The sequence below is a fragment of the Etheostoma spectabile genome, chromosome 14 (assembly GCF_008692095.1).
Source record: "Etheostoma spectabile isolate EspeVRDwgs_2016 chromosome 14, UIUC_Espe_1.0, whole genome shotgun sequence".
Lineage (NCBI taxonomy): Eukaryota > Metazoa > Chordata > Actinopteri > Perciformes > Percidae > Etheostoma > Etheostoma spectabile.
The window spans coordinates 737,293-747,215 of NC_045746.1; the positions used below are offsets into that span (position 1 = coordinate 737,293).

The 9,923-nt window shown below is 39.8% G+C and overlaps 2 protein-coding genes across 3 annotated transcripts in view; both read left to right on the forward strand.

Moving 5' to 3' along the window:
- Nucleotides 1-2,852, forward strand: part of stk3 (serine/threonine kinase 3 (STE20 homolog, yeast)) — a 5,226-nt gene extending 2,374 nt beyond the window's left edge. The window contains exons 5-11 of the mRNA XM_032535007.1: nt 328-492; nt 664-831; nt 984-1,121; nt 1,347-1,472; nt 1,555-1,759; nt 1,978-2,171; nt 2,364-2,852. Of these exons, the coding sequence (XP_032390898.1) occupies nt 328-492; nt 664-831; nt 984-1,121; nt 1,347-1,472; nt 1,555-1,759; nt 1,978-2,171; nt 2,364-2,522 (1,155 nt within the window). The 3' untranslated portion in view covers nt 2,523-2,852. The remainder of the gene's footprint in view (nt 1-327; nt 493-663; nt 832-983; nt 1,122-1,346; nt 1,473-1,554; nt 1,760-1,977; nt 2,172-2,363) is intronic.
- Nucleotides 2,853-5,440: 2,588 nt separating this feature from the next.
- rida (reactive intermediate imine deaminase A) overlaps nt 5,441-9,923 on the forward strand; it is a 4,721-nt gene continuing 238 nt past the window's right edge. Inside the window, exons 1-6 of one of the 2 annotated variants that reach the window (XM_032535028.1) lie at nt 5,441-5,597; nt 6,612-6,717; nt 7,161-7,215; nt 7,318-7,386; nt 8,620-8,675; nt 9,348-9,923. The exon at nt 9,348-9,923 is cut by the window's right edge and continues 238 nt beyond it. In XM_032535028.1, the coding sequence (XP_032390919.1) occupies nt 5,533-5,597; nt 6,612-6,717; nt 7,161-7,215; nt 7,318-7,386; nt 8,620-8,675; nt 9,348-9,404 (408 nt within the window). In that variant the 5' untranslated portion in view covers nt 5,441-5,532 and the 3' untranslated portion in view covers nt 9,405-9,923. Of the gene's footprint in view, nt 5,598-5,676; nt 5,908-6,611; nt 6,718-7,160; nt 7,216-7,317; nt 7,387-8,619; nt 8,676-9,347 lie in introns of those variants that run through there. The other variant, XM_032535027.1, reaches the window with a different exon arrangement.

Consider the following 9,923-nt stretch of genomic DNA (forward strand, 5'->3'; position numbering starts at 1 on the left):
CGTCGAAGTGTCCTTGGGCAAGACATTGAACCCCAAGTTACCCCTGGTGCTGCGCATCAGAGTGTGAATGTATGTGAGTGTTTATCTGATGAGCAGGTGGCACCTTGTACGGCAGCCTCGGCCACAGTGAATGAATGTGTGTGAATGGTGAATGTATCCTGTATGATTTAAAAGCGCTTTGAGTAGTCATTAAGACTAGAAAAGCGCTATATAAATACAGCACATTTACATTTACATGAAAAATACAATAAGTCACTCTTGCGTTAGTCTACTTTCTTTGTTTGGATCCTTTTTCATCCGTGTGTTTTCTTGCTCCTTTCCTTATAGTTGACTGAGGAAGAGATTGCCACTATCCTGAAGTCGACACTGAAGGGTCTTGAATACCTTCACTTCATGAGGAAGATCCATCGGGATATTAAGGCAGGAAACATCCTCCTCAACACTGAGGGACATGCCAAACTGGCAGACTTTGGAGTTGCTGGACAACTAACGGTAACAATATTACAGTTGTTTAGGATTTGGTACCAGTGACAGAAAAGTGAATGTTTTTGGTAAACTTCTACTTGGAATGAATAATCTTTTGCTAATTTTGTGACTCAATATTAAGTGATTTGAAAACTTCAAGTCCATAATGATGATACTGGCATTGTTTTTTCTCTGAAGGACACAATGGCAAAGAGAAACACTGTAATTGGTACTCCATTCTGGATGGCCCCAGAGGTGATTCAGGAGATCGGCTACAACTGTGTGGCTGACATCTGGTCCCTGGGCATCACGTCCATAGAGATGGCAGAGGGCAAACCTCCCTATGCTGACATCCATCCCATGAGAGTGAGTGTAAAAAACTCTCAACTCTGAAGCAGGGGTTGGTAAAATGTTTGGATTTGAGGTGTACATAACAAACCGCTTACATGATTCTTTCATGAATTATTGTCTTTATTATTCTATCTGTTTCTTTGAAACCCTCTTTTGTGTTCTTCCAGGCAATCTTCATGATCCCCACCAATCCTCCTCCCACATTCAGGAAGCCGGAGCTTTGGTCAGATGACTTTACAGACTTTGTCAAGAAGTGTCTGGTCAAGAATCCAGAGCAGAGAGCAACCGCCACGCAGCTCCTACAGGTTGGAGGAAGGAAGCGCACACACACACACACACGCACACACACACAGAGCAGAACATTAACACCTTGGTGTATGCACTCAGAGAAACTCTGATGTAGGTATACTTTGCATAAGTATGTGCAAGGGGTGACCAAAATTCTCCATTTGTGTTGACACCGTGTCAAAGAGCATCTGTGTCACTTACATCACCACAACACTTTTATTTTTGTTCTTGTGGATGTCCAGCACCCATTTATCAGCCAGGCCAAGCCGGTCACAATCCTTCGAGACTTGATTACTGAAGCCATGGAGATGAAGGCCAAGAGGCAGCAGGAGCAGCAGAGAGAGCTGGAGGAGGAGGATGACAACTCTGTATGTAAGCTGAGATGTTAACAATAAACTTGACTTGATAAGAAGGCTATATTTTGAAGATGTATGACTTAATGTCCTCCAGGAGGAGGAGACAGAGGTGGACTCTCACACTATGGTGAAGTCTGGCTCTGAGGGTGCAGGAACCATGCGGGCCACCAGCACAATGAGTGATGGAGCACAGACCATGATTGAACACGGCAGCACCATGCTAGAGTCTGACCTGGGCACAATGGTCATCAACAGTGATGATGATGACGAGGAGGAGGAAGATCAGGGATCAATGAGGAGTGAGCCCACACACATAAGTATTCAGTTATTGAGAGAGAAAAGGGATTTAAGTGTTTTTTGCGTAAATTAAATGAGGGCCTGAGCCAACATTAAAGTGTCAATGTTACTAGTTTTAGTGGTTTGTAAGATTGTCACAAAGGGGAGAAGGTATGACAAAAATAGAGTATTAACTAAGGAGACTATTCAGGTGAAACACAACCCTCCTTCTCCTCCACAGGGCACGCCACCCCCCAGCAGCCAATACGTCCATCCTTCATGGACTATTTTGACAAGCAGGACTCCAACAAGGCAGCCCAGCAACAGGAGAATTACAACCATAACCAGCCGCAGGAGCAGCCCGGCTACCACATCCAGTCCAAGAATGTCTTCCCTGACAACTGGAAGGTGCCTCAGGATGGAGACTTCGACTTTGTGAGTGCAATCTACCATGAGCATGGATGGTACTGCGTTAATTAATGGGACCTATTAATGGCCTAAAGAAATTAAACACCAGTGCCTCAGTAATAAAATAACTTTAAAAAAATACCAAAAGCGAAACAGTTCAATGACAAACTCATTCCTTCTCCATTGTTTGTCTGTTTCTACATGTGTGCTGTTGATCAGCTGAAGAACCTGGACTTTGAGGAGCTGCAGCTGCGCCTGACTGCGTTGGATCCCATGATGGAGCGGGAGATTGAGGAGCTCAGGCAGCGCTACACTGCCAAGAGACAGCCCATCCTGGATGCCATGGATGCCAAGAAGAGACGACAACAGAACTTCTGAGTGTCCCTTCCTCTAGTCTCGGTTTACCAAAGTCACCATCACCACAAAACTTAAGTCCCATTGACTCAGAGGAACTAAGATGACCTTATTGTCTTTGTTGAAAACCCACTGACTCTGACTTCTGACTCCCAACTGCCTCTAAATGAAGTTGGATGCTTGTGCATCCATTTTGGCTCCTGGAATCTACACTTATCTGCCTTGTTTCTACACTATGTCTAGATGCTGTTACTCCAAAATATTTGTTTCTATGGATCCTATAAAGTTGCCCTCCCGCGAATAATACTCAGGACTGCGGCCGAAGAGAAAACGCTTGATGCAAGACTCTACTTCTGTTCTACTTTCGCTCCCTCAAGTGTTTGGGTGTATACTTCCGGCAAGATGGCAGTTTTTTACACCAGATGTCTCCAAGACCCGCCTGAAAGTCACAACAGGAATTTCTCCTTTTAAACATGAAATAACGTTCCATGTCACACAGAAAGCCCTCAGGCAATCCCCATCAACCCATTAGGAAGCCTATCCTCTGGCAGTAGTAGCAGTATAATCACAGTGGTCAATGACAAGTGGTATTTTCGTTCCTCAGACTTTCAGTGTAAATATGATATAGAGCCTAGTTTGGAAATACCTGCAACAAAAAGCTGTGGAGGCTTGTCCATGACCAAAGACAATCAAGATGACGCTGATTAAGTTGAGAATGCCTTAAAATATTTAACACCTGGTTTTAAAATATGAAATGTAATATTACAACCAAGTCGTGAGCTAGTTAAATCTATTTCTTCTCATCCTAAATGAGTTGTAAGTGGACTGTGGAAAGCTGTAACAATGGACAGAAATGACGGAAGTCATGTGGGTGGTGAACAGATCACGTATGTTCTCATGGTGGACTTAAATTCAAAACATTCATTATTCTTAATTGTCTTGTATTTTATTTTGATGTTTTTGGGCTCCTTTTAAACATCCAGTGCACTGTCAATATTGACTCCATGCATCTTGGTGTCTCATAACACACCTGTCTCCACTTACCCTCTGCTCTTCATTAAGTCCAAATCTGTGCTGTTACTGGACAAAATGATCCACTTCTTTCGAATTAAAACCAGAGTTGGCATCAAAATTCAAAAAAGCAAAGCATTCCAAAAATACTGTGATTTTTATTTGAATGTCCCTGCAGTCTTTAAAAAAAACCTTTTTTCAAGTTGTAATTATGTTTTTTGTTATTGTTCCACACTATGATTGATTGACTTCTAATTCCAACATCACTATAACTAGATATTGAGCGATCTTATATGCAAAGCAGTGAAGGAGATGACAAGTGTTGGGGACAAGTAGTCCTGTAAATTGACTAGTAACTATAAAAGACTCAAGTGACTGTCTGACACTAAAGAAAAACCAAGCCACTGCTGCTGTCTGAATTTCAGATTCATTTAAAAAAAAAAACTGCATTAAGATTTTTTAAAGCAAATTTCCCCTTATCGCTGTTTCAGCAGGTATGATTGAGAATGTGCTGTTTTTGTTTTCTCCATTACAGTTTTCTGACATTTAGGTGTGATTATTGATGAAGGAATGAAGATGTACACATTCATTATTTATGCAGTGATTGTTTTCCTTAAATTGAAGGAAAATGTCATGTGTTTATCCTAAAAATATAAATATTGGCTGCTATCAGATTATCTGTTCTCAAATATTGATATAATTATTGGACTCAAAAATCCATTGTCAGTTGGGCTTTATTTCACAATTTTGAATGTTTAATTGAAAACTCTTGCTACTCTTACATCATGAGAGGAAAAACTTCTCTGTTGTGGTTTAGTTTTGACATTGAATTTACTCGTGCTAATATTGACAATTTGAAGGAATTCTATATACATGTACAATATGTCTGCAGGTTTCTGTTACATATGTTAATACACAGTCTTGTTGGTTCAACCCATACTTACTGCATATTGACATTTTTAAATTCCATAATCTTATGACTGTACTGTACATTATCCTAATTCTCATCTGATGGACAATGTGTCCACACATTTTAAACAACAGAATCCAAATTTCAGCTAGTAATGTTTCTTTCCAATGATTATATCTGTAAGTTGTTTTTTGTCTTATTTTTTTAACTGTTCTTTCCCAGAAATCCATAACATTCTTGACGTGCATTGTTTTCATGAATTAAGTCTACAGTCTATTGGCAACTTACACACAAGCATTCACAATTTATTTATTTAATGTGTTTAAAACCTTTTATTTTTGTGACGCTGGTTTAAATTTGGTAGCTGATTTGGCTGTCAATATTTCCGCCCTTTGTCAAATGTGGCTTGATTTCCGCGTGTTTTAGAATGCATGTTTATAATTATGTTTGCTATTTAGTAGAATGCTATTGTATTAACTGCACAGGTAAGAGTACTGTTAATATGAAAGCTGGGTTTTCAGCTTTAACAAACCTTTTGCTCTGGACAATTTAAAAAAAAAGCCCAGTTTGAAATATGACATTGTAGAGAATCTGACAAGTTATCTGAAATTACTTTTTGATATATATATACAGGTATATGATTTTGTTTTCATTAATTTCACTGTTGTTTCTGCAATATGATACCTTCTGATTCTGACTTGAGGATGTGGAGTGGAATGTAAGCATTTGTTTGAATCACCTAATTTATTATCTTTTTGTTTGTAATACTTTATTTTGAAAAGGTGCAAGAAATAATAAAGTTACTTATAGTTAACCACAACTGCAGTGGAATGCTTTAATCTTAAATTTGAGTTTATAATCGGAGACTTCCTACTCTATGCGGAAGAAACCGTCATGAATGACCACTTGTTGTACCGTTACTCTTCTACTAGGGACGCACCTGATTTCTGTTTGCAGACGCTCCTCCAAAACAGCGTTGTCTTGTTAACCGACAGTACGGTAGACTTTACGGCAGCAACTTCCTGCTTTCCATAAATTGTTGCACATGCACAACGACGCCCTTCACAGCCACTCTGCAGGGTATAAATACTTGGGGAAACAAATAAGGAAAACATGTCTGCACTCAATAGAAAGCTCATCAACACTGAATCAGCCCCGGCTGCCATCGGTCCATACAGGTGAGGAAACTTACAGATGCTGTAAGCGTAATGTTTTATTTATAGCGACACGTGGGGTGCAGAAGCAGGTACATAAAGCGTTTGTATGAATGGATGAATCTCAAGGACAGTCCAGTGTTGGATCAGGGGCGGGCCTTAGTGTACAATGAACTCCACCTGGTTGGCTTGACCCCATTAAAAAAGTGCCAGAGCTGAACTTTTAGCAGAGAACAAGCACCGCAGAGTAGAGACAGACAGCTGACATCATGGCATCTATTCGTCGACAAATCCCATACACGCCACAAGCCCCTGTCAGACAGGGAATATACAGGTAAGGATTTATGTCCTGGGAAATACTTTATCTGCACTTAACATCTAAATCTTCAGAAATGCAACAACAAAGAGCACATTGCTTTCTAATTACCTGATTAAAATCAAATTAATTGAAATATTAAGAAATCAACTGACAAAAATACAAGTAAATGTGAGGGGTGTCCCTGCTCTGGCCAATTGGCTGTCCGTGTGGGTGGAGTAACGTATGACCTCTGATTTATCTTGGATTCCAGAATCCAAGTTTCTTTAGCTATTGTTGCTGTCTGGTGGCAAAATGTTCTTATCTGTCATTTGTTATAACATTTCACTAGATAAATTACCACAAAAAAAGTGTAGCACAAAATGACTGGGATTTTAGATTATGAAATTCCGGTTTCAGAAGAGCAATGATACACTTGCGTCATTGAGATATTTAGAGTGTAGATACAGTCGATCATAGTCAATCATCAGAGAAAAATAATTTTACATCATGCAAATTTACATGCTGTTCATTCATCAGAAAAGTAACATCGTTATTGCATTTGAAGTATTTAAAGCAGATTAAAGGGGGGGGGGGGGGGGAGTGTATCATGTGGACGCACCAACAGTTTTGTTGTCCTTACTTAGAATTCTTCATGGGGGCAGCAGAAACTACGCACTATAGCTTTAAAGTGTGAACACGTCTAAGTAGTGTATTATTCTGAGTTTGTGTCTCATCTTCAGCCAGTCGGTGGTTGTGGACAGAACAATGTACATCTCTGGTCAGCTGGGATTGGACGTGGCCTCTGGTCAGCTGGTAGATGGAGGGGTGCAGGCCCAGGCCAAACAGGTGAGGACATTTTCACCCAGTGTAGTAAATTACCACTATTTCCATAAGTAATTTACATTTAAGCTCATCAATAAGCACAGATTTTTTTTTTTATTTACATGGCGCATAGGCACAGAGTGTAGAACAGTGCTACTTTGTTTCATGCTTGTGATATTTTATAAAGTTACTTGCAACCAAAGAAAATAGAAATTGACAGAGATCAGCAAAGATAAATAAAAAAGTACTTGCAGCCATAGAAGTAAAACCCTTAAAATAAATGGATAAAAAAACAGAACATTTAACAGACAAAACAACAAAGACAAAATCAATACACTGACAGCAATGAATCAAAATAAGAGGATGTTTCCCAGGTCTCATCTGAATCCAGTTCAATCTGAACCACATATATAAAGGAAGGTGATATTAAATATTGATTGACTGTATCACAATCAATCAACCCTCAGGCTCTCGTCAATATGGGGGAGATTCTTAAAGCTGCTGGCTGTGATTACACTAACGGTAAGATCCCTGTACGGTCCGGCTGTTCAGTAACTCAGCTGCTGCTCATGTGGTTTTATGTGATTCGATCAAACAAGCTAAACTTAGCTCTTTTCATTTTAGTGGTGAAGACGACTGTGCTGCTTGCTGATATCAACGACTTTAATAGCGTCAATGAGGTCTACAAAACATGTAAGGAAATGCTTTATTCATTTTAACTCTGTGTGTTATATTTAATGCGAGAACGTAGATTATAATGGAAAACATACGTGGTCCTCGTGTTTTTTTCTTATATTTCTATATTCTTATACAGGTATATGAAAGCAGCCACACAGTGGCAGCCTTTAACAAGGTTGTCAGAGCTGCTGTCACACCAGTGGCCATGTCACCTATACGAGCAGTCTACTTTATTCACTTTTATATAAGCACCACTGTTGTGGTCCCGTCACAAAATAATGACCATTTTGCCTGCACAAACACCTGAGTCACTGTATCCTTGAGCAAGGCGCTGAATGTCTACCAGCTCTGACAGTGCTGACGTGTAGCTGACCGTTTGCTTTGTGAAGGGAGATATGATTAATTAAACATATCTAAATTGTCTTGGTGGTCATACATGTTCCTGTTTATAGAGCCATCCATCTTATAATAAACGTGATTCTGTACAAGGGTTCCAAATCCAGCACACAATTTACTGAGGAAATGACAAGGAAAGTCTGTCATTACTCCAGCAGCAGACTCCAGGATCCATACATGTGGCGCCTCATATTTCACAAACATCTCTCAGAAAATGACCACTGACGGATGAAGCAGTCCCCTGTCAGGCAGCCTCCTCTCACAGTCTAGGCATTTCCTCCTGGATCACAATAGACAGGTGTAATGAAAGATGCAGTGCCCACTGAGCTGTAAATGGACACCGTCATGTAGGCACACAGATGTAACTTAACCCTCCCAGCAAGCTTTGCTGCGTAGGTCATTGACTCGGGGAAAGGTCCCAAGTTCTCCCACCTCCCTCCTGACTTTACTCAACCCTGAACCACAGACAGGGAACTTTCCCTGACCCTGATGAGAGGACATGTGTGATCCAAAGTCATGTGAATTTTTACTTTGCAGGCCAAAGTTTTGACTATGTCTGATAAGTGTAATTACTTGTATTTGCATTGCGAGCTTTGTCTCTATTATAAAACAATTTTTGTCTTGTGAAAAATGGCATGTTTCCCAGTATTCCACCATCTGCTTAACACATTGCTTTAACTTGTTCTATTCTTTAAAAAAAAGTATACATTGTTATTTGCTGGTGCCCAGAAATCTTATCTATGTCTGTCAATGACTTTCCTCAATAAATGACCAATTCATAGAGAAGAGTCAAAGATTAACCTGGTAGTTGTCCAATATGCTTTTGATAGAATGTGAGTGTTTTCCTTCCAGTTTTCAGCAGTAACTTCCCTGCCAGGGCTGCCTACCAAGTCGCTGCTCTCCCCAGAGTGAGTACAAACAAAACCTGTACACCAATATAGAACTGCAGTACCCGGTGGTATACATGGTTCATATATCAATACACATGGGGTGGTGTGATTCATGGTAGCTAGATGCATGTTCATTCATCCGTGCCATGTATTTTCCATCATCCAGCACTTTCACTATAGTCAATATACAGTATTTCACCACTTTGGTAAGACTGTAATATATCCACAGCTATTTGATGGATTAGTATGACATTTTGCACAGACACTATTCGGGGATGAATTGTTATAACTTTAGTGATGCCCTCAATTTTCATCTAGTGGCATCATCAGGTTAAAATGATTGTTGTCTAATACTTGGGTTTATAACCAAATACCTGCCAAATTAATAGCATTTCTATCAGCAAGTCTAGGAGCAAATTTAGTGCTAATTAGCAAATGTTAGCATGCTAGGGTCCCAACTTTCATACTTTTGCTGTAAAATCTTACACACCCACACTACCGAACAAATCTCAAAAAATAGTTGTATAGGTTAAATAGGTTTTCTCTGCACTCAGTACGAAGTCTGAACATCAGCCTTTTTCACACATTTTGGCACCAATATTGGTTCATAAAAATCCAAGAGAAGCATTGTATTCTTATTACCCACATTGCTTTCTCCCCCATGTCCTCATTGTCTCTTTGTGTCTTCAGGGGGGCCTGGTGGAAATTGAGGCAGTTGCCGTTCTCGGTCCTCTCTCAGACTCCTGACTAAACAGCCACATCCCAAACAAGCTGTAGTCTAACCATCAAGTGACCTTTTTATAGTGGAGGCCTTAGAGTATTTCCAGATGACACATGAAAGACTAAACTAGGATCTTGTTGACTTTCTTTTTCCATATATTAAGATGTTGGCATACATTATGTTATCCTCTGGCCGCTGCAGCTGGTTGACTACATTTCTGAATTACTTTCAGTATTATACCACTTAAAACCCTGAATAATAGAGCAGCACTAAATTAACCATCATTACACCAAATGTATTGATAAAGTGGGATTGTATCTGCACAACCCATCCCTGGTCACAGTAGCCAGATTCAGCTTCCTCTTGGTACTGTTTGTAGTTTGGCATCTCGTCTTCTGTTCGGTTCTAGAGAAATAATTTAACATATTTTAAAAGCTCAGCTCCCACTAATAAAAACACATGTAGCACCTCCTCTGATTCCAAAATGGTTATTTCACCCTAAAATGTCACATCCGTCAAAGAAAGTGCATGGGTCTTTTTTTTTT